The sequence below is a fragment of the Lygodium microphyllum genome, chromosome 12 (assembly GCF_053477565.2).
Source record: "Lygodium microphyllum isolate KBCC chromosome 12, Lygodium_microphyllum_v1.1.10, whole genome shotgun sequence".
NCBI classification, from domain to species: domain Eukaryota; kingdom Viridiplantae; phylum Streptophyta; class Polypodiopsida; order Schizaeales; family Lygodiaceae; genus Lygodium; species Lygodium microphyllum.
In genome coordinates this window covers 37,325,816-37,353,748 of record NC_141146.1, presented here as the reverse complement: position 1 = coordinate 37,353,748, position 27,933 = coordinate 37,325,816, and the positions used below count along the sequence as shown (strand labels likewise).

Genomic DNA, 27,933 nt, shown 5'->3' with positions numbered 1-27,933 from the left:
TGGAGGAAAGTAATCAAATGTCAAACAAAATTCAAATTGAATATTAGTTTTCACTTTAATGAGGATGAGCAAGATCTTCATTATGACAATCTTTGTCACCTTTACAGCGGCCTAGATTTCTAGGTTTAATGTGACCATGAGAATATCACAACAATGACTTATTAATGATTTATGATATATTTACTTACCAAAATATAGAATTTTTTAAAAAAATTAAAAAATTTATTTGCTAAAATATTTTCTCTCTCTAGGATCACTTATAGGACATTTTTAAGACCTCAAAACTCCCCTAATAAAACCTAGTGATTTACCTTCATGCTTCACGAAATTTAAGAAAAGTGACCGAATAATCATATTGCTTGGAGCTAAGCATGAAGAAACATCCAATAAATCCATTGAGATACAAGTGAAAAGTAAAAGAGATTAATATATCATGATTTGGGCAATCCCCTAAACGAGCATATATTATTGAAGGCCTTAATGAAAAGGATGAAGCATGGCTTTTAGAATTGTTAAAAGGATATCATGATGTTTTCACATGGAGCTATTGTGACCTTAAAGGAGTACCTCCACAAGTCTTTGCTCACCACACCATTTCACTTAAGTCCAATGCCAAGCCTGTCGAGTAAAAATCATATCCCATGAATCCTAGGTATGCCCACCATGTCAAGGAAGAGATTGAAAAACTAAAAATTGCAAGATTCATCTATAAAATTGAGCATATCGACTCAGTATTACTGATTGTTGTGGTACTCAAGAAAATTATAAATCTCAATATGCATTAATTATAAGAAATTGAATAACACAACATCACAAGACCATTATTCCCTTCCCTACACAAATCATATGATTGAGCAAGTGGTAAGAAAGGAAGCTTGGATCTTCAGGATATAACTAGGTCTAAGTCTACCCGAAAGATAGACCAACAACTACCTTTGCCACTTAATGGGGAGTGTTTTCATACATTGTTATGCCTTTTGGGTTGACTAATGCCCCCACCATCTTCCAATACATCATGTGCATTATGTTTAAGAACATACTGCATGAATGGCTCAAGGTGTTCATGGATTATCTTTGTGTCCATTCCATTGGGAGGAGCACCTTGAGGAGCTCCAACTCGTCTTTGAGAGATGTCGGTAATATCACTTGTCCTTGAAATCTCTAAAATGCCAATTTTGGGTAAAGCATATTGTATCTAGAAATGGAATTGCCACTAATACATGAAGATCAAAGTTATTATGAATCTCTCTTCACCAACCAATCCAAAAGGGGGTCCATTGTTTTCTTGGCCTCCGGCTACTATCGTAGTTTTGTACTCAATTATCCTACAAACTTAACAACTTCATAAGCTACTAGTCACTTGGGCATGGACCAAGGAATGCCAAGCCACCTACAAACCATTGAAGAAGGCTCTAATGGCAGCATCCAATTTCAAGAGCCCTGGATTAGACAATCACATTTCATGTATACATTGACACCTCCAAGATTGCAATTGGCACAGTGTTGTGCAAGCCCACCAGTGAACACAACATGGATTTCTCTATGAGCTTTGCCAACCCATAGCTCACCAAGATTGATAAAAATTATTTGACCATAGAATGTGAAGGATTAACAATGGTTTATGCTATACAAAATTTTTTGTATTATCTTCTCGCTACACCTTTCACTTTCTCTATGGACCATCAAGCATTGCTTTATCTTGTGAACAAACCCTATGCTACCAATCGCATTTCTCATTGACTTCAATTGTTATTTTTTGTTGTTGTATAGAAAGGAAAATAACGCTTCATGGCCAAAGGACCACTTATCATGAGTGACTAGTGGTGGTGAAAAGGCCATAGGAGTTGATGATCAACTTCCTAATGCTCACCTATTCCATCAAGTAACTCAACTCTTGAAGGCCGATTCAACACCTCAGTGGGCAGACAACATAGTGCAAATCCATGAAACTGGTCTACCAGAATGGCTGATCAAGAAAGTGTGACTCGCACACCACTTAATTAAAGCTCAACATTACCACTTGATCACAAGTCAATTGTCTCACCTAGAGTAAGATGGTCTTCTTAAGAGATGCATCTATGAATAAGAGGTAGAGACCATGTTGAAAAAAGCTCATGGTGGCAATGCAAGAAGACATTTTGACACAGCCTCCACAACTAGAAAAGTACTTCAATCATAGTTACAATGGCCAAGGCCCACTCCTTTTAAAGATGATGCCTGATTTGTTTAACAATGTGATGAGTGCCAAAACGGACACAATTGCCTACTAGGAAGGATAGAATGGAAGTTACACCAATATCACACACTAATCCTTTGAGAAATGGGGTATATATTTCATGGGACCTACCAACCTAGCTACTCAATACCTTGTAAGCTCAATACATCATCGTGGCCATGGATTATATGATCAAATAGACAGATGCTAGGGCCACTCATAAAAATGATGCAAGAACCACTCCTCGATTTCCCTAGAAGCAAATTATATCACGTTTTGAATGCCCCATCAAGATCGCTAGTGAGATCAAGAGATGCACTTCCTCAATGAGGTGATTTAGCATCTCCTGTGTCCACATTCCATTGGAAGTCCATCCCCTACTACCCTCAGGCAATAGGCAAAGAAGACAGAAACTACAAATAAAATTCTCATGAATGTCTTGACAAAAATAGTCTCAACTTCACGATTTGATTGGGATCACAAACTCATGGTAGCACTTTGGGCCTATCACATAGCCTACAAGACTGCCTCATTTTCACCTTACATACACCATTGACGCCATTACACTAGTAGAGTTCTTGATTCCTAGCTTTCGCATAATTGCCCAAGAGCAATAGGAAGGCACCAAGACTTGGCAGGAGTGCCAAGAAGAACTTGAGTATTTAAGAGAGACCGAACTCCTTGCAACTCATGCCTTGCTTTGCCGAGAAGGGGTGACGCAAAGCTTGGTTTGAAAAACACGTAAAGCAAAGATCCTTCAACAAGGATAATCTTGTCTTTCCATATTCAATTAAAGGCCATAAGCAAAAAAATAAAATTACAAGGCCTCAAACCTTTCCATGTCTACGTGATCAGCTAAATAGGAAATGTTGAGCTAGAAACCCTAGATGGCCAACCCATCAGTCATTTTAATGGTAGCCAAATTAAGAAGTACTATCCACCTAGACATCCATCACATGAACCACCCATGGAAAATACAAATAGCCCCATACAATGTGTAAAATAGATGTTCTATGAATATTTTGAGCAATGCCAACACCTAACCTTATAGCCTTCCACTCCTCAATCCACCATTGTGAATGTTAGGGTTGTCACCATTAGCAACATAGATCATGCTAATGAGCCTCTGATCCCAACTGCATACCTTTGCATTCATGTTGCATCCACTAGCCCAGTTGATGGCTAACACTCTCATTAATGAAGGATCAAACTACAATACTCTATCATATTACTATTGGAGCGAACTAGGCCAACCATAGTCACAACCAACCAATGCAAAGTTAAATTCCTATGGAGAATGACCTTATACATTGTTGGGTTGCTGTAAATTAATGGTCACAATCAAGTATGAAAGTATCCCACTCATTTTCTTTGTTCTCCGAGCGCTGAAGGAGTTGGTACTAAAATTCTCTTAGGGCACACCTTCAAGTACTTGGCCAATTGTAATATCAACTATGTTGACAAGCACATTCATCTCCAATTAGCCAAACCAATGCCCATGTAATCACCACATTTTCCTCCAAGGAGGTAGACCAAACACACTCTTCAATCTAGCCAATCACCCCAAACCACTACCTTCTTGACCCCCAACTCCTGAAAGACCACATATGCAAGAAAGGTCCTATTAGCACACCCCCACAGTGGCAATGATAGCCTAAAACCTCGTTCCAAGCCTCCACAACCCACACATCATGGAAACACAAGCACTGGCCCCCTCACACTAACATTCTCAGTCTGTGGATCATACCATATTGGGTTCTTAAAATCCTCCTAGAAGCACAAGGCTGCAATGAGGGTTATCAAAGCCTCTAGTTGCCTAAAGTGCCCATGCCTAGACCCAAATCGACCCCTTCCACTACCTCTTCTAGTCCAATTCTTGTAGATCCCAAGCACCACATGCCTATCACTGAACAGGGATCCTCCTTAACATCTCATTTTCCTTCTCCTTCTCCACCTACTCCACCCCCTCACAAGGACCAAACCCAAACTTGTTGGCATCCACCCTACCTATACACGCGGAAAAGAATACATTACCTTGAGAAGAGGTTCTTCTTTTCAATCTTCATACATCTACTCCATGTTGAATTAGCAAGTATAGACCCTCACCACCAACCACCCTCAAGAGACCACACCAATGCCGATCAATCTACAAAATGTTTGAACATTTGTCAATACTCTCCAACAAGCCAATTATGGGTTTCTTTGTGTAACTAGACTCCATCTTTGGCACTTTGGTAAAACTCTTTGCTCTCATGGACCTTGGATTAACAGACCCTGGTGTGCTCTTTCTAACATCCCAGTGGCATCCTACATGAGAAGAACACAAGCACCTCTTTCACAAAATCCTAACAATCCTGGATTAATTAAATAAGAGATCCCACAAAAACAACTAGAAATGTGCGGAATACTTCCATCCTATGTGACAAATACAATTCTTAAGCACCCTTGCATTATCAATAGTTTAGAACAATTATGTAGATCTACCACTCATTCCTTAAATAAATGGTATTCCTTTTGACACAAAGCTACAATGCTCAAAAACAAGATTGTCACCACACTACCGAATATAGAAAGATTATAAGCTTCTTAAAGTATGATCCTACATACTACAAGACCACATTTCTTCACGCCATCACTAAGTCTTGTGCACTAACTCCACCTAAGGATTTCCTTCACCATCCACTCCTCAACAAGCTATTATCCAACAAAGAACTCCATGTTGTCAATCGCTTCAACAAACATCCACACTTTGATGGCTTCACATCATATCTCCCTGAAAATCTAGATGCTCTTTCTGAATTAGAGTACAATCCAAACTTCTACGACTAGTGGGTTCCCGGCAATTCTATCCCTCAATGAATGGCTCCTATTGCATATACAAATAAAATGGTCACTTTTATGACCCAAAAACCCAAATATAACCACACACACTGAACTCAAGTCCTCAAGCTCAAAAGCTTGCCTTATTTTTTGTAAGGGAAAAAGATTGACGACTCACCCTAATCAAGCTTGAGATGCACTATCCTCAATCAACCAACAAAACAAATCAACCAACAAAAGACCTAACCCACCCATGGTAAAATTGCTATGCATAGGGAGTCTGTTATAGGCAAGCTAGAGGTATATTTATAGGCAAATCTTGATGTCATTTAATGAATTAGCGGACGCCATGTTTAGACAAATCTATTGGTCGCTCACAAATATATAAAGACATCTCTCAATGTTTTATTTTATCTCATCGCTTTTAGAGAGAGAATATGGATATTTCATTGGCTGTCATTGAGGTCTTGTGTCTATTGTCTTTGCTGTTTGTTCTTGTGCCTCGGACGTTCTTGTCTCGCATTCTATTCTTTGTGCATTCTCACGTTTACCAGCACCCCATTTCCCACTGGCGATTGCCATATTCTCTGCATTCTCACGTTTAACGGCACCCCATTTCCCACTGGCGATTGCCATAGGCGCACATCTAGGGGGATCATTTGATGCTACAACCAATGTGACAAAAGAGGGACACCAGTGGCGATGTGATTTCATACATTTCTAGTATATCGTTTTCTGCAAGTTTGAATGAAGATAATTGTGCTCCACCGATATGAGTGATAGAACGAATGGCTAGCTGAGTTGGTGACTATGGGACTGAGCAGACACTTGACGTTTAATTCAAAGTGATGAATTGACATAGCATACAAACCCATGATCTGCATAGCCTTTTGGCAAGAACACTGCAGCAGTCAGTGCATGATTGGATCCATCTACATAACCCTCCAAACCCCACTCCATTTTGCTTAAGAGAAGGCCAGAATTAGCAGAAAATGAATGTGGCTGGTATTTCTATCACCCCCACTTTACAACAAGAATATACATACATAAGGAAATTCATTATAACTAGAGGCTGCATGTACAGTTGGAGAACCAAACCTTACCGAGAAGAATGGTCAGCTCCCACAAAAACCAAACCATAATCTTTGCCTAGCTTTACTGCACGGTCCACATCATCCTTGGTCAACTCAGGAGGTTGGTCTGATGCATCGGTCACTTCTTTACCAACCTCAAGAAACCACATCTCAAATCCAGCGGGCGCATATGTAAGCACCATGTGTGCAGGTTTGTCTGACTTGTTAGCAAATGCATGGGGAACAAAACGTGGTAAATGGATGAAAGACCCTTTTGTAGCATTGAACTCCTGATCTCCAACTTTCCATACAAGTTCACCTTCAAGCATATACCACGTCTCATCTTCTTGAGTGTGAATATGAAGAGGAGGCCCAATACCAGGAGGGACTATGTCCTCAAACAAGGAATATGAGCCTCCAGTTTCATTCCCTAGAGCCTTCAGAGTAACTAGTACTCCTAAAGCCCACACACTGATACCCTCTCCTAAGAGAACGGAAGTCAATACAAAGTGTCAGTCAATTATGCCATCAGTAGTGTATCCCTCATCCATTATATTCAAGAACAAGATCCTAAATCAGCAAGAAGAAGCTCATGAACTAGATGACAAAACAAAAATAACCTGCTTTGACAATGTTGACTGTGGGTGCTGTGACTGCATGAAATTGGCTCGCACTTATGGATATCTGATCCATTCTAAAAGACAAAAACAAGTATATATTTGCAAAGCAAACCTCTCTCTCTCTCTCTCTCTCTCTCTCTCTCTCTCTCTCTCTGTCTGCAAAGATTAGGCAAAGATTAATCAGTTATCAGATGTATGAGAGGATATATGGCCAGCATGCAAAAGCCATACCTGCTGTGCCAATAGAACAGCCTAAAAAGCCACACTGCAACAAGCAGAAGAAAGAACTTGCAGACGCCTGATCCCAAACAAAGAAAGTGTCAACATAACAAAAATTTGCAAGAACAGTAAGATGAGTAGCTGGAGATTTCTGTGTTGTGGATGGATAGCCATCTATAGCAGCCCAGTCCTTTTGTACATGGACAGTCACATGTAGCTTCCCAAATCTCTATTTGTACAGCTTATTAGAAGATAGTTTTCAGTCATGACCCCTACTTTTGATAAAGATTATTCTACCTCTTCTTTGTGGCTGTATATGATGAGCAATAATGCGTCCAGCTTCTCCCCTGCCTACCCACAGCCCATAATTGGATTCACCAACTATTCCTTTCAGCAGCTGAAGATCTGGTACATGTTGGACACCTATGTCTATGCAGGACACCTATGAGATGTTGGCTTCTGTTACTAGGCCTACTCCCCAGCCTACACCTTCATTCAATGATCATGAATCCAATCAAGTCATAGAACAGGGTCGGTGTCACAGCCTTGACATTTCTTCTTGTGAGCCTTATTCATGTAAAGGAGCTTACCACTAATTGACAGTTTTAGTCCGGGTTTTTGGGTCTCTGTGAAATTTTGGAATTCTCCCACCAGCTCACCTTGGAGGTTGAGGGTGTCAAAAGATGATGTACCAGCGAGACAATAGGGTTTGCGGGGAGGAACACGGAGTGAACTCGGCAAACATGGAGAAGAAAAGAGAAGAGAGAAGAAACTCTGATGAATGAAATGATGAAGTTGTGAATCATGGAGTGAATGTGATACAAGGGAACAAGGGTGCCGTAGCACAAGGAAAATGATCAAGACAGCCACGAACCATGAACCGCAATGTTCTCCTAAAGGGGTGTGAGGGTAGTGGAGAGGCTGGAGAGAAGAGGTGACAGACCCAAGGGCCCCAATCTAGGTAGATCCTCTAAAACCTGGGTATGAGTAGAGGAAATGACTACTCAAAGGAGAGCCACTCCTCGAAAGTGAAAGGTGGTGGTGTGTGAAGAAATTCATGGCACATAAGGTCCCTCTCTGGATCACAAGGAGTAGAAGTAGGAGCCCCCTCTGAAGCCCAAGAAGAACTGGAAGTCCCCTTCTGAATCCCAGTCTGAGAGAAAGGAAATCCAACCACTCATGGCTCACGGACTGCAAAGCATCTGATGACGAGGGAAGTGCCGCCGGTCATACCGAAGAAGGTATCTGGGGCTCGGAAGAAAAAGCCGGAAAGCACCCAAAAGTGGCCTCTTGAACCCGAGTGAAAGAGAGTGGGGAAGAAGGAGACTCATGATGAGCCAAGGGTGGGGAACAGTCGTGGGCTCTCAGGAGAGGGGACTATGGAGGAGATGTGGGCCATGGAAGCCACTGTACTCGAAAGTGGATGGGGGAAACCTCCACACAGTGGGGTGGTCTCTAGGAGGGCTTATTGCCTTGTAAGGTCTTGGAGCCTCCATGTGCTCGAAAGGACTTAGTGCGTGTTGGGTGCGGCTTATTGCCTTGAGCATAATACTTTGACAGCCGATGTAGAATGATCAGTGGCTCACAAAGGACAAGTGGCACAAGGAGTGCCTGGTTGAAGACGCATATACCTCGGAGGGGTAGGGAGCGAAGGTTGATGTCGACAATCTTCGGTGAGATGACCGTTCGTGCCGCAGTAGAAACACCCAGAAGAAGGGCAATCTGTCAGGGGAGACGCCATGGTACCAATGTGGTAAACTAGATGAGGGAGGGTGGAAGGGAGAAAAAGGATATCTCCCAATGCGCAGTGGAAATGATAGAGAAATCAAATGTTGATACCGAACCCGCCACCGGTCTTTGTCTTCTCTGATGAGGAGAGAGAAAGACTAAAAACGTAGGTTGCAGGATAGAGAAAGACTGAAAACGCAGGAAAAACCAGCAGCAACAGTCAGCATACTGAAATCAGCTCCGAGCAGTGTGTGGTAGGCTGGAAACAGGGGCCAAACTATTGTAGACAGCAATGGCCAGCTTGGACCGCGATGTCCTCTGTGTCCGGGGTGTGGGCAACAAGCTGAAATACCTAATCTGCAAAAATGAGATTGTTTTCTGAATGGAGAGTGATCAGCAATAGTCGCTCTACTGTAAATAGCTGCAAACTACAGGTGGAAGGTTGGAAACAAGTGCCAAACTGTAGATGACAGTAAGGGACAACTGAAACTGCGATGTCCTCCGCCAAAGGGGTGTGGGCAGCAAGCTGAAAACACCTAAAACTTGCAAAAACGAGATGTTGATGCAGCGGAAGAAGAAGAGAAGCGGATGCTGAACCCGCCACCAGTCTTTGCCGTCACTGGAGTGGAGGATCTTTACCGCTGTGTTTGAGCAGATCCTGTAGTGACGGGTTAGGCACGGAGATCGAGACAATCGGTCGTTAGGCGCAGTGAGAGACAGAGAGAGTGAGATAGAGCAGAGTAGAGAGTGAGCACGTTTGTAGGTACAATGACGAGAGTGTAGCTTTAGGTTTTTAGATAGATATATACGTGTAAGTACAAGTGCTAAGGGTGTGTTCACACCCGAGCACATTAAAAGGCACGAGGGCCTTTATTCCCAACAACCTCCCACCTAAAGGCAATGTGCCTGAGGAGAAGAAAAGAATCAGCTAAGTCTAGATATGTACAAAGCTAAAATGTATACATCTATCCAACTCCCATCATCTGTCGACAATGAGCAAACCGCTTTGCTGGAAGACCCTTCGTGATAAGGTCTGCAAGATTATCATCTATATGCACTTTGACAAGCTCAATGCTCTTGTTGTCAAGTACATCTCTAATGAAGTGGTACTTCACATGTATATGCTTTGTCTTTGCATGATAGACAAGATTCCGTCCTAGTATGATAGCACTCTGACTATCACAATGGAGAACAGGTAACTCTGAGATGCCAAGCTCTCCCACCAGACGCGAAAGCCATAAAGACTCCTTGCATGTCTCAGTGGCAGCCACATACTCTGCCTCTGTAGTAAACAATGCAACACACTTTTGTAGCCTGGAGATCCAAGAGATTGCTCCTCCTGTGAAAGTAAACACATACCCAGAAGTGGACTTCCTGCAATCCACATGACCAGCATAGTCTGCATCTGTAAAGCCAACAGCAGATGCCTTCTACTTTCCAAAGCAGATGCACAACTCCTTTGTGTCTTTGAGGTATCTCATAATATCTTTCACGACATCCTAATGCTTCTTGCCAGGGGTTGCCATGTATCTGCTAACCACTCCCACTGCAAAGGCAATGTCAGGACATGTAGCAACCATAGCATACATCAAACTGCCAACAGCTGAAGCATATGGTATCTTGGCTATTTCAACCTTCTCATCATCAAATGTAGGGTTGTCCTCTACACCCAATTTCACATATAGAGGCAATGGAACCCCAATTGTTTTCGCCCCCTCCATATTGAAACGCTGCAAAACCTTGGAGATATAATCCTGCTGAGATAGACAGAGTAAGCCTTTCGATCTATCTCTGAGTATTCGCATGCCAAGAATGTGATTTGCATCACCAAGATCCTTCATGTCAAAGTTGCCATGAAGACTTTGCTTTAGTGAGTCCAAGGCATGAGTATCCCTGCCAGCAATCAGCATGTCATCAACATACAAAACCAAGATAATCAGGCTGCCATCTGCTGCCTTCTTGGTGTACAAGCAGTAATCCACTTGACTTCTATGAAAGCCTTGGGATTGCATGAATGTATAAAACATATGATACCATTCTCTTGGTGCTTGTTTCAGCCCATACAAACTCCTTTTGAGTTTACATACCATCTTTTCTTTCCCTTGTTCAACAAACCCTTCAAGTTGCTGCATATATATGTCCTCATGCAAATCACCATGTAAAAATGCAGTCTTTACATCCATCTGTATAAGCTCCATATCCTCGACTGCAACCAAGCCCAAAATGGTTCTCAATGTAGTCATCTTGATTACAAGAGAGAAAATCTCATCAAAGTTGATTCCATGCTCTTGCTTGTACCCCTTTGCAACCAATCTTGCTCTGTACTTTGGTGAGGAACCAGAAGTGACCTTCATCTTGTAAACCCATTTGCATGGAAGTGTTTTCTACCACTTAGGCAACTGCACCAAGTCCCAAGTGCCATTTTTCTCAAGAGATTCCATCTCTGACAACATGGCTTTATACTATATCTTGTTGCCCTATCTATCCATTGCTTCCTTGAAGCAAGACAGTTCACCACAGTCTGTCAACATGACATAATCAGCCACATTGTTTGCACCAGGAACAAATCTGATAGGTTGTCTAGTAGCCCTAGACGATCTCCTAACCCAATGGTCATTGTTTGCTGGCTGTTCTTGCAAATTTCCATTTTCAGCATGCTGTCCTAGCATTTCAGCCTGCAAATCAGCATTAACAGCTTGTTGTCCCGGTTGTTCCTACACATGTAGTGGCTCATTATCATGGGCAATAGCTGGCTGATCATTTCTAGCATCATTTCCTGCATTTACAGGTCCATTTACAACAGGTATTTACAGCTGTACAACGTGCACATTTTGCTGTCCAAAAGGCATTTCTTCTCGAAATACAACCCTATAGACCTCCTCAGTCTTTTCGGGTTGTTTATGCATGCGATCTTCTCGGAAGATAACATCATTGCTACGTACTACTTTCCTTTTCTCGGGATCCCACAATTTATACCCCATTTCACCCTTGTCGCCATATCCTAGGAAAATGCATTTACAGGACTTTGACTCAAGTTTGTTGTGTTTTTCTTTTATGAATGTGTACAAAAACATTGCACCCAAACACTTTTAAATGAGCATATGAAGGTGGATTGCCCGATCACGCTTCTTGGAAAACTCCCCTCCCAAAGACCTGTTTAGTAACTGATTAATTAAGTGAACGGCTGTCATAACAGCCTCTGCCTAAAAACCATGGGGTAATGCAGCATGAGACAGTATCGTACGGACCTTATCCTATATGGTCCGATTCATATGCTCTGCAACTCCATTTTGGGGCGGATTATGAGAGGCAGTGAGCTCCCTCTTTATCCCTTTGCTATCACAAAATGCTTGAAAGGCCTTGAACACATATTTCCCACCATTATCAGAACGAAGACACTTAAGTGTCTTATCTGTCTGATTTTCAGCCAATGCCAAGAATTTTTTAAACTTGTCAAGCACTTCATTCTTGCTACGAATACGGTAAACCCATACTTTCCGTGTAGCATCATCGACAAAGGTAACAAAATATTTCTTTCCCTCTAAAGATAATCCTGGCATTTGACATACATCCGAATGTACTGACTCTAGAGGAGAAGATTTCAAAGAAAGAGACTTTTTATGAGATGTCTGTGCATGTTTGCCATAAATACAATGATCACAATGCTCAAAATCAACTTAACGAAGACAAGGCAAGTAACCCAAACGAGAAAGCACTTTCATTCATGTTTAACTCATGTGTCCCAACCGGCCATGCCACAAAGAAACGCTTGGCTGCTCGGTCACGGCAACAACATAGTTACGCACACTGGATACATGAAGTGGATATAAAGTATCACTCTTGCAACCTCTGGCAATAACCCTAGATTCCTTACAGACCTTTCATTTTCCATCACCAAAGGTGGCATGAAAACCATCATCATCTAGCTGCCCTGTGCTAATCAAGCTCTTCTTGAGCTGAGGTACATGCCATACATGCTGAAGTGTAAAGACAAAGCCATACTGGAACTATAATTGCACATTGCCAATACCTGCAATCTCACATGCATAGTTGTCCCCAAGATGGACAACACCATGTCGACCCCCTGTATAGGCGGAGAACCACTCACGATGAGAGGTGACATGAAAGGAAGCACCTGAATCGAGAATCCAGATATGCATGTCATCATTTGTATCTGCAAGTAAAGCATGTGCACCAAAGTGTGAAGAGACAAAGAGTACGTCACTCCCACTGTCACTATCATGAGTGACTACATTCACCTCTTCAATTTTTACACTGCTCTTCTTAGGTTGACTGCCCTTTCTTCTCTTCCTTGCTATCATCTATCTTCTTGCCTTTTCCTTTCTCTTTCTTCCATTTGTAGCAATCACGTTTAAAGTGACCCTTCTTGCCACAATGATGACATTCAACATCTTTGCCACGTGATTTACTGCGCCCCTTGCTATCATATTTGCACTTTTGCTGTGATCTGCCCCTAGTATGCAAAGTACTAGAAGACTTACTGATGCATTGTTCTGTTGATTCATCTCTTCCATAAGTAGAGCACTCTCTACATCAGCATACAAAAGGATTACATTAAAATTGCTCATAGCAGTCCTGAATGTATCCCAACTCTCTGGTAGAGTGCAAAGCAATAAAGTAGCCTTAAATTCCTCATCAATCAATAACTTCAAGGCAACCAGCTGGCTGAAAATGGAGTTAAACTCACTCAAGTGAGTACACATTGTTGTACCCTCTTTCATACGCAAATCCATAAGCTTTTTCAGTCAATACACTTTGCTTGCAGCACTCTTCTCTGCATACAATTCTTCCAGTCTAGTCCATATAGCATATGCAAAATCCAAACCTTAATGTTGAACAGCAAAGCATCAGAAATCGATATCTCTACGGTTGAGCGTGCAAGCTCATTTAACTTATCCCAATCGTCCTATTCTATATCCGCGGGCTTTGCCCTTTTGGTTTTGATCGGCTTTGCCTGCTTCTTTTGCAACAGGATATTGTAGCACTGCTTTTGCCAAACACTGCAAAGTTATGTGCGCCTTCAAGCTTCTTTATGTGCATCAGATTACTGCTATCATTGCTGCCAGCCATGATTTTCAGCCCAAATGTGACCAAAAAACCAGCAAATGCAGGCCCAAACTGTCACCCAAGTGACCAAGGTACAAACAAGTACCAACCAGCAATAAATGACCACATAGAAGCACAGATTTCGGATCTGTAAATAAATTTTCAGAAGCACCAAACCATGTGCTACAGCATTATCCAACTGATTACAGCTGTTCCAAGGGCATGTGCATGACATTACATGAGAAATCCCAAATTTTGGCTGCAATTTCTGTTGTGCATGTACCCACAGGCATAAAATTTGACTCAAACAGTCAAAAGCCCCAAAATTTTTGTGCTCAAAGCATCAACCACACATATCATGCATAGAACGGGCCAATTTTGCCAAAATAGAGCAATTTCAACAAAACCCCCAACTTTTTACCAAGTGCTGATGTCCAAATTGCATGGAATTCAACATGCATGTACATAAACTGACCAAATGCTTCACATATTTTGCCCAAACTACAAAAGCCCCAAATTGCATGAGGTCTAATGTGCATCAATGTCAAGAAATTGGATAAATTTCAGCCCAATTTGTGCATGTACATGAAAAGACCCAAATGTCGGAGACAAAATGTCACAAATTCCTGTAATTTTTGAGACAGATATCACTATCACATCTTGCTCGCACCAAATCTGGACAAATCCCCAAATTTTCCAAGTCCTGCATGCACTAATTTCAGTGAAATTGAAAGAATTTCACTAAAATGTGACAAGCCCCTCTGGGCCTAAACCTGCACAGATTTGCACACTGTGCTTGCGCGTGCGAACACTTAGAGGAGAGGAGGCAAAAGTAATGTCAAATATTTTTGAAAAAAAAAAAGGAGAAAATTTGCGGGTCACGGGCCGTTCAGGTCCATGACCTATCGCGCCTGCCAAATTGCCACCCGCTGAAGTCGTCTCGTCTGCTGGTCACCCGTTGAAGCCGTTCGTCAATTGCAGTCGCCGTCAGCTACTGGTCGCCCATCACTCTTCTGCGCTAGTCGCCTACCTCATGCCTGCTATCACCGTGGTCTTGCCTAGACCTGTTGTGGTCCACGTTGGAGCCTTCTGCAACTCACGACTTGCTCACCTGTCCTACTCCAACTCTGAGAGGTACGAACGCCTCAACCGCAGCTCTAATACCAGTTTGTAGTGACGGGTTAGGCATGGAGATCGAGACAGTCAAAGTCGTTACGCACAGTGAGAGACAGAGAGAGTGAGATAGAGCAGAGTAGAGAGTGAGCACGTTTATAAGTACAATGACGAGAGTGTACCTTTAGGTTTTTAGATAGATATATATGTGTAAGTACAAGTGCTAAGGGTGTGTTCACACCCGAGCACATTAAAAGGCACGAGGGCCTTTATTCCCAACAGATCCAACTCTGATACCATGTCAAGAGATGGCATACCAATGAGTGAGAGAGTGGCCTATAAATAGGCACAATCAGTCTAGGATGGCGCCCCTTTTTGGGACTGCAAACCCTAAACGCAAAAACGCAAACTGCGGGTGAAGGGTGAAGTGTTTCTCAATAGAGGGTCCAAGTCTCCTACCATAAGAGATCACTCAACAAGATGGAGCACCTTTGGAGTGAGTCAATGACCTATAGAAAGGTGGTTGCATCTTAGGATAAGGTAGTCACGCTGCTTCCCTCCCCCAAGGAGGACTTCTATTGCAATTTGCTCATCTCACAGTCAATGAGAATTTAACATGGAAGGGCTTGGTTCCTATGATGCTGGAGCAAGAAGCTAAGCATACTAAGATCTCTATTGGATCTAGGACAATAATCAAGCCTTTGCATACATCTAGTGCCCTCATTGCAAGATGAGTGACAATATAGAGAATCTATCATGAGGACGCGAATTTGTAACTTAATTCTCTTTGGACGCTTTTTTTTTTAAAGGTTGACACTTAAGTTGTGCATTTATGAGATGCACATGTGAGATTTAAGTTGAATGTGTGTCGTGGTGACAAACAATCCTAGCTTGGGCAATAGGGGGCATTGACAATTTTGTGGATAGGTGCTAATGGGGTACCTAGGACAGATCTTGGTAAGGGACATTGAAGAGCCCCTTGGAAGAGACCTTTGGTGTCATGGGGGCTAGGGATTCAAATGATTCAATGTCTCTAGAAAGTTTCAACACTTTCAAGTTCAAAGAGGCTAAGAATTTAAAATTGGGGCTTGGCATGGCCAAAGCTTGGGCCTGGATATGTATTTTCTGTGAAAGTGCACAACGGAAGAAGGAACGCAAACATAGTGAGAAGGAAAAGAGAGAGAGATCAAGAATAAGAGAGAAGAAATCTGTACTGACTGAAAATGAATGCTCGATACAAAGGGAGGACTAATCAGTCCCTGCATGCAACCAAGGCACCAATGAGGGCACCAGATCAGGCTGGAAATGATGATGGCAGCACCACCACCACCTAAGATGGAGGAGGATGCCAAAGTCGGAGGAGCAACCTACAAAAGATGATAGCCAAAGTTAAGAGTGGCCAGCTATAAACAGCTGAGGACCACCAAATCTGGCCGACCTGCAAAAAAGGCCTTAAATCTGGCCAACCAGCTGCAAATAACCAGAGGGCTGCAATAAATGCAGTCCAACTGCATAGTAAAATCCGACAAATAACAAAGTGGCCTCCTAGACAGTCCAAAGCAAGTAGGCATTGTCGGGAGGTGTAAAACGACTGACAAACATATGAAAAGGGCCTAAAACAGGAGAAATGCACAGTAAAATTGCCAGAGTTCCCATGCCTCTGTTAGACTTTGATAGGAGCTCACAACCAGGAGATAGCAAACTGACATGACTAAAATAGGTGGGCTAACACCCCCTCTTAGATCCTGGGAGTGTCTAGAGACCCAACAACCTCATGTGAAGAAGCATAGAAGCCTTGGGCAAAGGCTTCGTGAAGAGATCTGCAGCATTTTGCTCTGTGGGACAATAGGCCACTGCCAACTCAGAATCCACTCTCCGCTCTTGAACATAGTAGTACTAAACCTTGATGTGTTTCGCGTGAGCACGAAACACTGCGTTCGTCGCCAGAGCGAGGGCACTCGAGTTGTCCACAGGCAACTCCATAGGTCCTCTCTAGGGAAAACCAATTTCTGCCAACAAATGACGGAACGAAATTGCCTCCATAGCTATAGAACAAAGGACACAGAACACAGCCTCTGTAGAAGAAAGGCCCATAGTAGGCTGCATCTTACTACTCCAAGAGATAGCTCGCAATCCAAGGGAGAGGCATATCCTGTAGTGGACCGTCTCAAATCCACATCACCTGCCCACTCAGAGTCATCCAAAAAGAGTGGCCCCCTCTCCATACATGAACCTATAGGATCGAGTCCCCTATAGATAGCACAGAATACGCAAGGCGGCTCTCTAGTGCACTTGAGTAGGAGTCTTCATGAAAGAAGACAACAGAGCCACTAGAAAAGAAATATCTAGCCTTTTGTGAATGAGGCAAATTAGTGAGCCAACAAGACACATGTAACAAGTGGCATCACTAAGGGGATCTCTTGTTGTCATAAGCTTAAACTCTAGGTCCATGGGGCAAGAAATAGGCCAAAACTCAACCATATCAAACTCCAAGAGTAACTCAAAATGTACTTGTGCTAGAAAATGAAAATGTCCTATGCCATCTAGTAAATCTCCAAACCAAGGAAGAAGTGTAGGATCCTGAGATCTATCATGTCGAACTCCTAGCCCAATATCTCCCAAGTCTGATCAACCTCCTGTGTGTTGCTCCCTTGATGATGAGGTCATTAACATACAAGATGATCAAGACACACTAGTCCTCCTCAACCTTGTAATAAAGGTTGGGGCCATGAGCTGATCGATGGAAACCACTATCCAAGAAAAATCGATAAATCTATCAATTCTAAGCCCTAGGAGCCTTGCTTCAGGCCATAAGGGCCTTCTGCAACCTGTAGACATGGTTCTCCTTCCCCTGCACAAGAAAACAAGGAAGCTATGAGACAAATCTCCTCCTCCAAGATGCCATTCAAAAAGGCCAACTTCACATCCATCTAATAAACCAACCAATGATAGCTTGAATAGTGGATATTGAAGCTGTCAATGCAAAAGTCAAAGTAGTCCAAACGTGCCCATTGAGAGAATCCCTTGGCAACAAACCATACCTTATGCTTGTCCAAGGTGCCATCTACAAGATATTTGGTCTTATAGACCCACTTCACACCAATCACCTTCTGCTTCTTCAAACAAGGAACCAACTCCCAAGTTTGCTTCCGCTCAATAAAATCAAGCTCGGCCTACATAGCACTACGCCAAACATCCTATGCAAGAACCTCAACAACTATAGTAGGCTCATGGTCCTGAAGAATCTGTGAAATAAGGGTATAGTTCACGCAGGTGAACTATCTTGCTAGGCCCATAGCCTGGCTGATGGACGGGGTCTAAGGGACATCTCAAGGAACTGAGTAATCCTTGAATCCTTCATGAGCCTCTCATACCACCAAGGAATGGTAACAGGCTCAGCCTGTTGCGAGGGAGACTAAGAGACCTCCGGTATCTGTTAAGCACTTGTCTGAGTAAGGGACTCCCCCTTACTAACGGAAGGTAGATCCTCCTCCTCCAATGAACAAGGATCCCTCTCCAATGGCTCAATCCCCCCTAGAGGAAACCTAAGGAGATGGTGAAGAGGTAGAAATACTCAATGAAGAGGTAGTAGATGAAGGAGCCATCAAGGGTGGAAGGGGAGAAGGTGAGGGAGAAGGTGGAGGGGGAGGAGTCACAAACGAAGAAGGGGTGTCAAGAGGTAACCTGGAAGGAAGGGGAGAGGCTCATGATTTTGGGGTGTGGAGTGTGGGGGGTCGGTCGATGACGAAGAACCACCTGTAACAAAAAAACCATCAATCAGATCTTCGTAGGCCACAGCCTCATCGGAGATCACATCCCTCCTCAACTCGATCTTTCGAGTCTTCGGGTCATAGAGCCGATAGCCCTTCGTGGTCATAATATAACCAATGAAGATAAGCTTCTTTAACTTGGGGTCAAGTTTTCTCTTGCTTTTCTTTTTGTCCATATGGACATATGCCTCGCACCCAAAGATGTGAAAGTGGAAAATTGAAGACTTCTTCCTAAAGAAAGCCTTGTAGGGAGTCGTATCCTTCAATGCCGAAGTAGGTGACCTACTATCAATACATTTTGCAGTAGCCACTCCCTCACCCCATAAGGAATGGGGAAGACTCACGTGCTCCAAAATCAATTGAGTCATTTCAAGCATGGTCCGATTGGCATGCTCCATCTTACCATTTTTTGATGATGTGTTTGGATGGGAATACTCCATCTAAATACCGTGGTTCCTGCACAACTCAAAAAATAGGTCAAAACAAAACTCACTACCATGATCTGCTTGAACACCTTGAATTCTAAAGGAGGTTTACTTCTCCACAAACACCTTCCACTCATCACAGAAGTGAGAGTACGCCTTGCTCTTCTACTCCAAGAAATAGGGTCACACATAATCATTGAAGTTATCAACAATCAGCATAAGATACTTAGCCTTCCCAAGGGAGGCCGTCAAGGGAGGTTGTGCCTATATGTCTGCAAAGATCGATGTGAACCAACTCAAGCGGGGTAGAAGCCCTCCAAGTAGCAACTTGTGGATGAGAATGCCTATGTTGCTTGCCCCTCAAGCAATTAGGGCCTAGGGTGTGAATGGGAGGAAAATTTAGTAGTCCCTCCACCATTTTCTTCTAAGAAGCCCACCGAATAGCATCAAGGTTCAAATGCCTATAACAAGCATGCCAAAACAATCCAAGCTCATGGAAAGACCGCACAACAAGGACTGAGAGTGTGTAAATTCCACCCTCCTATGTATCTATCAATAGAGCAGCTCAAAAAGATGCATCCTCCATTGTGACTGCATCCTAGATAAAGAAGACTCCGGTATGTAGCTGAGTAAAAGCTTGTTGAGCTAAAATATGCATTACTTGCTGATTAGCCTCTTATACAGCCCCAAAACACGCTAAAAATACTCTTTTAGAGTAAAACCCTAAAATGGGAAGCAGTTCGAGAGAGTTCAGTAGAAACCCTAAAACAAGGAGCGGTTCGAGAAAGTTTAGTGAAAACCCTAATTTTTGGGGCGCCCTTCCACATCTATAAATAGACAGGCTGCCCCCATTCAGCAATCATCCTTGCTTTGCAGGTTACACCAACCTACACACCCTCTGCTGCTGCTGGCGCCCAGTTTCCAGCCTGCAGCCCGCCTCCATTTGCTGTCCAGCCATCATCGACTGCAGCTACATCATCTTCAGCCTATCCATTGCTGTAGGCGACAGCTCTCAGCTGCTGGCGACTGCTCCAAACTGTCCCAGACTGCTGTTCAGCCTGCTGTCCATCATCTCCAGGGTCAGCCAGCCTGCGTTTCAGCATTGCAGGCCTTGACACTCTCAAACACTGTTTCAGACTTCTGTTTACAGCAGATTGTGCACAGTTTCTAGCCCCCAATCGGTGGTACACTGCTGCGTTTACCAGTTTTTGGCCTCCAAACTCCTGCGTTTTGGTGACCAGCCTGCTGCCATTCACTATTCAGCACTCCTACACTCCAACTGGTGGTCACAGACTTGGGATCCGTCTTCGGTGGACGTCACACTCCGACATTGCTCTGCCCTTGAGCACACTGTACACTCTTACATTCATTTACAGCATTCATTCACTTCCAAGTTGTGTTCTCTCTCTCCCTTCTTCTGTTTGTGTTTGAGTTTTTGTGTTTGAGTTTTGAGTTTTGTGTTTAGGGTTTGAGTTTTGAGCTTTGCATTTAGGGTTTGAGTTTTGCCCTCTGTGTCTCTATCCGTGTCTTTGTGTTTCTGTCGTGATCGTACACTCTGCGGGTCCTCAATGCAAACCCTAGCAGTCTTCTTAGCATGGTATCAGAGCCGGTGCTCTTGTAAAGAGTATCTTGCGGATATTGTTGAGAGCTAGTCTTTGTGCAAGGCACACAATACGACTCGTAACCGAATCACAATGTCCCAGACACCTTCTTCTCCAGTTCCTTTGATGTCTTATCAGGCTACTCCATCATTGGAGGCCCCTGAGACGGCATTATGGACTCAGTGAGGAGGACAACACTCCACCTTCACCAAATTTCACTAACATGACAGAGAAGGACTTCGAGGAGTACTATCACAACAAGTACGGTGATGTTTACACCCCTCCTACCAGTTTTGCTACCGCATCCGGACCGGTTGGTGAGACTGGCCACCTCTCCGATCATGGAGGACATACGGCATTCGAAACATCTGGCAATCCATCTTCATCATCTCCGCCAAGTCCAATGTCAGGTTTGTACAATTCTTTTGTGTTGCATGAATCAAAACCCTTCCTGTTTCTTCTTTTGAGGTATAGGATCCGGATGGCTTTGCGTATGTGAACTTCAATAGAGGGGGCTCACGAAGCAGACGAAATTCAGGTACATCTACAGCTTCTGTTTCATTTGAGCATATTACACACACTTCTCACTTCCCTCCCATCCCACCCTCTTCTATATCACACCTTGATCATCTCTCATCATCTTTCCAAAATCTTGGATTATACTCCACATCTACATCACACACCGTAGGGGTTGGATCTACCATCTCCGCTCCTAGCACCTTTTCCTTCTCCACCCCATTCTCTACCTCTTTGCACCATCGTACTTCGTTAGGGGGAATGCCACCCTTTAACACAGTGCCTCTCACCTTTCAGCAAATGAGCACACTCATCACTCCTAGGTCGACTGTGATGGGCATCCCCCTCACTATCCCCAACTTCACATCTCCCATGACCACTCATACACAGGGGTTTCAATCCTCAGCTTATGGTGCGTCTTCACACTCTCCTTGGGTTACATCTACGCAGGAATTCCCATCTTTTGCTACCCGTATTCCTATCCCGCCTCCTTGGATTCCTCATGTGGCTACCATGCCCATGCCTAGTCAGCCCATCCCTACCTATGGATCCACCTTGCACACTACCCACATGCCTAGTGGGCACTCTGGGGCCCATTCCCAAGTGTACTCCACTCCCCCATCCTACCCCCACTACACTTTTTCACACTATCCCATCTCCGAGCACTACCACTCTTGTTGCAACGGCCAAGAATACCTTCACGGATAAGACACATTTTAACGGGTCAAATTTCACTACTTGGTCGAATTTCATGCAACAAGTGCTTGAGTCTCAGGGTCTTTGGGACCTCGTCATTGGTCTAGAGCCTATGCCGGACCCTCAACTAGCTCACCCTGACTACATTCGTCAATGAAGAGTTCGCAATGCTACAGCCAATGTTGAGTTGATGCAAGGATTGCTTCCTGAGTTTCACTCTCAGTTGCAACACTTCCCGCTCGCGTCAGAGCATTGGAGTCACCTTCTCGACCGTTATGCGGCTCGTGATCGTACTTGGCGCATCAATCTCCACTACTGGCTCTCCAAAGTCAGATGACGATCAAGTTACATTCTTCTTGAATAAGTTGCCCGCAAAATACTTCAATTTCATTCAACACATCATCTCCCAATCTCGATTGCCAACCTTCTACGAGTTTGAGTGCCAGTTATTGCGTTATGCAAGGCTGCATGATCAAGTCCACAAGAAATCCTCATCACATGCTTATTCCGAGCAGAGGGGGTTGGTTGCTTCTTCTTCGGGAGGGAAAACCACCAGTGGCAAGAACTCGCTAGATGCGAAGGCAAGCTGTTTCCACCGGCGACTGTTGTTACTACACCACCATCCTTTTTCATCACATGGATACCTCATCACCTACTTTTCCTCGTCATCGACACCTTGAGTGGATGGGTTAGCTTGTACTGTTTTGTGATGTGTTGGGTGTACCCTCCCTACTCCAGTCTTCTGGGTCACTATTCCTCAATCGGCCGCATCCCATAATATTTACCGCACTTATTCAAAAAAAAAACACACACACACAAAAGTTCCATGTGGTTCCACCCGCCTTTGTAGGGCTTAGTAGGCCACTGGGCAGCCGACGTGCACCCTTTGTCCGATGCCCTGTCCTCTCTGGGGTGACTACTTGGATTCCCTTGGTAAGATAACCATCGCCTCTGTAGTCTTGGTAGGCCACTCGGCAGCCGATATGCACCCTTTGTCCGATGCCTTGGCTGCTTTGGGATGGGACGCCTTGGGATACATCACCATCACAATGGCTGGCCTAACCTTTCGACTTAGTTTTGGGCCTAAGAGGGAGTGTTGAGCTAAAATATGCATTACTTGCTGATTAGTCTCTTAAACAACCCCAAAACACACTAAAAATGCTCTTTTAGATTAAAACCCTAAAACGGGGAGCGGTTCGAGAGAGTTCAGTGGAAACCCTAAAACGGAACGCGGTTCGAGAAAGTTTAGTGGAAACCCTAGTTTTTGGGACGCCCTTCCACATCTATAAATAGACAGGCTGCCCCCATTCAGCAATCATCCTTGTTTTGCAGGTTACACCAGCCCATACACCCTCTGCTGCTGTTGGTGCCCAGTTTCCAGCTTGCAGCCCGCCTCCATCTGCTGTCCAGCCATCATCGACTGCAGCCACATCATCTTCAGCCTGTCCATTGCTGTAGGCGACAACTCTCAACTGCTAGCGACTGCTCCAAACTGTCCCAGACTGCTGTTCAGTCTGTTGTCCATCATCTCCAGGGTTAGCCAGCCTGCATTTTCAGCATTGCAGGCCCTGACACTCTCAGACACTGTTCCAGCCTGTTGTTTACAGCAGACTGTGCACAGTTTCCAGCCCCCGATCGGTGGTACACTGCTGCGTTTACCCGTTTTTGGCCTCCAAACTCCTGCGTTTTGGTGACCAGCCTGCTGTCATTCACTATTCAGCACTCCTACACTCCGACTGGTGGTCACAGACTTGGGATCCATCTTCGGTGGGCGTCACACTCTAACATTGCTCTGCCCTTGAGCACATTGTACAGTACACTCTTACATTCATTTACAGCATTCATTCACTTCAAAGTTGTGTTCTCTCTCTCCCTTCTTCTGTTTGTGTTTGAGTTTTGAGTTTTGCGTTTAGGGTTTAAGTTTTGAGTTTTGCCCTCTGTGTCTGTGTTTGTGTCTTTGTGTTTCTGTCGTGGACGTACACTCTGTGTCCTCAGTGCAAACCCTAGCAATCTTCTTAACAAAGCCTTCATGGAGCTAGATCCATGGATACATTTATCTCTAAGCCACTCATCATGCTCCAATACTAGCAGGGCAAGATCCTCCCAAAGAAGCATATCTCGGGTCCTCGAAATAAGAAGACTGATGTAGAATACATCGAACTTTGGAGATGGCAGCTAAGTTAGTAGAATCATAGCCATGTTCTCAGAAGATATAGTTCATCTGAGAGATACAAACTCATCTCTCATGTCCTCCAATTTGTTGATGTGGTCCTTCATGGAAGGAGAATCATCAACACTGGGCATCTGAAGTTTCTTCTCAAGGGATATGAAGTAAGACGTCTTCTAATGGTAGAGGGATGTAAGCTTCTTCCAAACCTTCGTAGCAGGCTTCAATCTGTGAACATGCACTAGTACAGAATTTGATAAGCTCATAAACAGAAAGGATCTAGCACGAGAGTTGAGATTATCCCACAAGGTAGTACCATCCATCATTGATCGGACAGCGGGATCCTCCACAGGACAAGGTAGGAGATGAGAAACAAACTCCCAAAGATCAAAGGTATCAAGGATACACTCCCCCTTACATGACAATCAAGACTTAAGACCATGATGTCAGGTCTTATGAGAAACATGGAGGGAGGGAATAGGAGAAGGCTCCCATACAAACCAGCTTGGTGACATCCTTTCTTCTCGATCTTCACACAGACTAGCACAATAATCTCTCTATCTCCCAGAGAAATGATGAGAGACCTCATCCTATAGTCATCAAAGCCAATAAACTGGTGATGAGACATCTTCGAATCCTACAAGCAGCCAAAAAAGCTACATTTTGCTGCAACAACATAATAATAGGAGAAAGTCAGCTATTGTCAAGGTGCAAATGTGTGGCCTGCACAATAAATGTTGTCCGCTGCACCCAAATGATGTCACCTACAATCAAAAACTGTCGCCAAGCAAGGATTGCTCAAGGGGGTGGTAGCACTTCCACTCCTCCAATGATGGATAGCTCTAACATATAGTGGATCTCAGATGTCTTCAGCATGCATCCAAGGTACTGTTTGCTGACAATATGTTTGCCATAGGATTACTATTCAATGTACTAGTCACTACAGTTGGTATGCATATGGTATGGTTTTTCATCTACACAGCCTGAAATGGGAGTGAGGGAGCAAAAAGAAGATAATGATGTTCCTAAATGATACACTAGAATGAAGAAGAATCTGGAGTCTGAGAGCATGTTGCCACCCCTCACAACCTTTATTCGCCTTCACAGAGTATGAAGATCTTTAGCTCTTGGAGCACCTTTGCTTTGACACCATATGAAGAAATGGTAGGGTTTCTAGGGAGAAATACAAAGTATACAGCAAACACTATGACACAAAACTCAAAACGCAAAAAACATATGAAATGATGAGTCATGCTCAATGCTGATACAATGGAGAAAAGTCTTAGGATTCCATGTCCCGAGAGCCAATACTAAGGTGAGCAGAGTCAAGTCGATGACATAGATCAAAGCCCATAGATGCCTGCATGAACTTGGCTAATGAGGTGGTAGGCACCTATGGATAAAAATGCTCTATGGAGGAAGCAAAACACAGTCCTCCGAGCAGGGGTATGTGTAAAAGAGACCAATGATAATGGACAGCAGTAGAGGGAGCAAAACCGCAGTCCTCAGGAGTTGTAACTGATGAAGAAGATGAGAGCTGCTCTGAATGAAGATGGCTACTGGCCAGAATCAGCTAAATGAAGATCTAGCTGAGAGGCAATGATGACCAGCAGCTCGAGAATGCTCCTCATTACTGATGAATGATACCGCAGCTTGCTGAGCTGAAAAATGCAGTGTTGACAGGTTGTGACGACCTACTAGCAGTAAATGCAAGAGCTGAGAATGGTGGCAACAGTCTCCTGATGGTATTAGAGTGTGGGGCACCTAGTATAGGCAGCAAACACAATGATGTCAGCTGCTAGTACAGAAAACACACATGGGCAACGACCTCCAGACTGGGTAACAGCCAGCTGATTGGGTTGCAGCTCTAGTTGATGTGGGTGGCTCCAGACAGCTCCAGGCATCGCCGTTGGAAGAACGACTGGTGAAGGAGACTGACTGAACGTGGTGAATGAATTGAGGGTTGCAAGAATGCACACACATAACCTGTTTAAACGGGATTTCGGACCATTTGTCCAAACATTTTGGACCATTTGTCCTACCATGTGCAATAAATGCCAATATTACAAATTAAGCCTTTCTTAAAAATAAAGCCTTTTTGAGGCTGTTAATAGAAGGCAGCCTTGTCTTCTTTGAGTATGTTATTCAGCACACTACTCCACTAGGTGGTTCGTCATCTACAAGTGGTGCTTCTGAGAAGGCACAAACCATTGCAAATCCACCCCTCCCACCCTATCTTCCATCTAATGCTTGTAGGTACTAGGTAGGCTAGAATGGATTGGTAGACTAGATTGAGAAGCATTTTGGTTACCTTTCTCCCATTCCTAATCACAAGGCCTCAAAGTCCCATAAGTTTTTAAATTGACCTAGCATTGTTCAGTACCCAAGGAAGCTGAAGTGATAGGGAAGCACTCTCCACTTTATTTTACGTAACGAAGGTCAGGGGAAATAAAAGCACAATTAGGGAGGGTAGAATAGGCAAAGTTGAGATTGGAGGATATCCACACTTTAAGTTGGAACCTCAATCTGATCTAGTGTAGGAAGTGAGAACCCTCACAAGTGTCCATTCCACCATGGCTTTCGAAGGTCACATTCTTATGAGATGAAAATGCCCTCCGATCATTGAAATTCCTCTAGCCCAGGCTCTCTCAACCCAATCATGTGATAGAGGGGTATATCAAACAGGTTGGACAGATCCAGATTGGGAAGTTGTTTGGAGCAATAAGCAACAGCCTACCATTGCTCTTTCTACTCTAGAGGCTGAGTACAGAATCGCTTGTTTTAGTAGCCTAGGATCTTGTTTGGTTAAAGATGGACGTTAGCTGAGATCACCTCTCCACAAAGACAGATGAAAATTAATTTGTGTGAAAGTCAAAGTTACCTAGCCATTACAAGGAACCCATGGTCCATGTTCCCACAAAACGGATATGTGTCCAGTCGAGAGAATATCTTGCAACTTCCGAATTCTCCTACAATAGACAATGTGGCAGACAACTTCACATAGACTTTTCCATCACCTTTGCTTTTCCTCCTTAGAGATCCGTGGGAGTTCTGGCACCCCAAGATCCAAGATGGGGTGTTAGTAGTCAAGGTTATCTCCAACATCAAGAAAACTTGCACCCTTATCTGAGAACTTCTGGCCTCTAAACTAATGTAAAATCTGGAATGCCAATAATACTTTGCAACTTAATGATCTCTAAAAGGTTGTCTCCCCCAATTCGTTTGCACGTAGCATTAAGACATTTCCTAAATAGCGGACATTCTAATCACAAAACATTTTACATTTTAGCACCCCTCCTCCTCCTCCTCCTCCTCCTCCTCGAAAAAGAGGAATTTGGAACAGAAGCACTACAATAAAGAGTCAGAAATGTCCTCTGAAGCGTCATGCTTCATTCCCTCTATGACTTCAAATGCGCAGTAAGTACTGTATCTTAAGATTTATGTGACTGAGACACTTGATCACAGGAGCACACCCTCGATGTAGATGCCGGCAACTTTTAATAGCAAAAGCACAGTCTCCGTCGAAACCATTATACTACAGTCAAACACTGTGCAGGTTTTCCAGTTCATACCAAAGCAAACTTTGCATCAGTCAGATAGACAGGGAGCACGATGCTTAGAATGTATTAGACATTTAAAAAGAACATGGCGTTTCAAGCATGCATTCACTTCTGTTTTGATCAACAGAACTGTGGCCAGTAAGTTAATGCAGCGATCGAGTGAAGGCGTACAACGAGAAGACATCTCGAATAATGAAACAGTGGGAATGGAGAGAGAGACAGAGAGAGAGAGAGAGATGCTTGCCTGGCTTCCTCTTCTACGTTAGCTCTCGCGGTGAAGCTGATCACTCACCTCGACTATGAAACGTTTCCAAAAGAAGAATATCTAGGATGTACCTTTCAA

The 27,933-nt window shown here is 43.7% G+C and overlaps 1 protein-coding gene across 4 annotated transcripts; it reads right to left on the bottom strand.

Moving 5' to 3' along the window:
- Window positions 1–397: 397 nt before the first annotated feature.
- On the bottom strand, window positions 398–27,933 carry LOC148027651 (uncharacterized). 4 transcript variants are annotated; one of them, XM_087689346.1, is made up of 5 exons: window positions 27,835–27,933; window positions 27,463–27,578; window positions 6,729–6,804; window positions 6,139–6,592; window positions 398–618 (listed from the first exon to the last, which is right to left on the bottom strand). In XM_087689346.1, exons 3-5 carry the CDS (start codon window positions 6,799–6,801, stop codon window positions 597–599), a joined length of 549 nt encoding a protein of 182 aa, XP_087545472.1. In that variant the 5' UTR covers window positions 6,802–6,804; window positions 27,463–27,578; window positions 27,835–27,933; the 3' UTR covers window positions 398–596. The 4 variants fall into 4 exon arrangements, with proteins under 4 accessions (XP_087545472.1, XP_087545473.1, XP_087545471.1 ...); XM_087689347.1 differs by lacking the exon at window positions 27,463–27,578 and having other exon boundaries at window positions 6,729–6,802; window positions 27,835–27,919; XM_087689345.1 differs by lacking the exons at window positions 27,463–27,578; window positions 27,835–27,933 and adding an exon at window positions 26,912–27,242 and having other exon boundaries at window positions 6,729–6,802.

Coding starts and splice junctions, on each gene's coding strand:
- LOC148027651 (XM_087689345.1), bottom strand. CDS start 27,135: ATGTTGGAGATAACCTTGACTACTAACACCCCATCTTGGATCTTGGGG. Junction 6,803..26,911: donor GGGTTCCTTGTAATGGCTAG/GTAACTTTGACT, acceptor TTTGTCTTTTAG/AATGGATCAGATATCCATAA. Junction 619..6,138: donor GGAGCTGACCATTCTTCTCG/GTAAGGTTTGGT, acceptor TTTACTCGACAG/GCTTGGCATTGGACTTAAGT.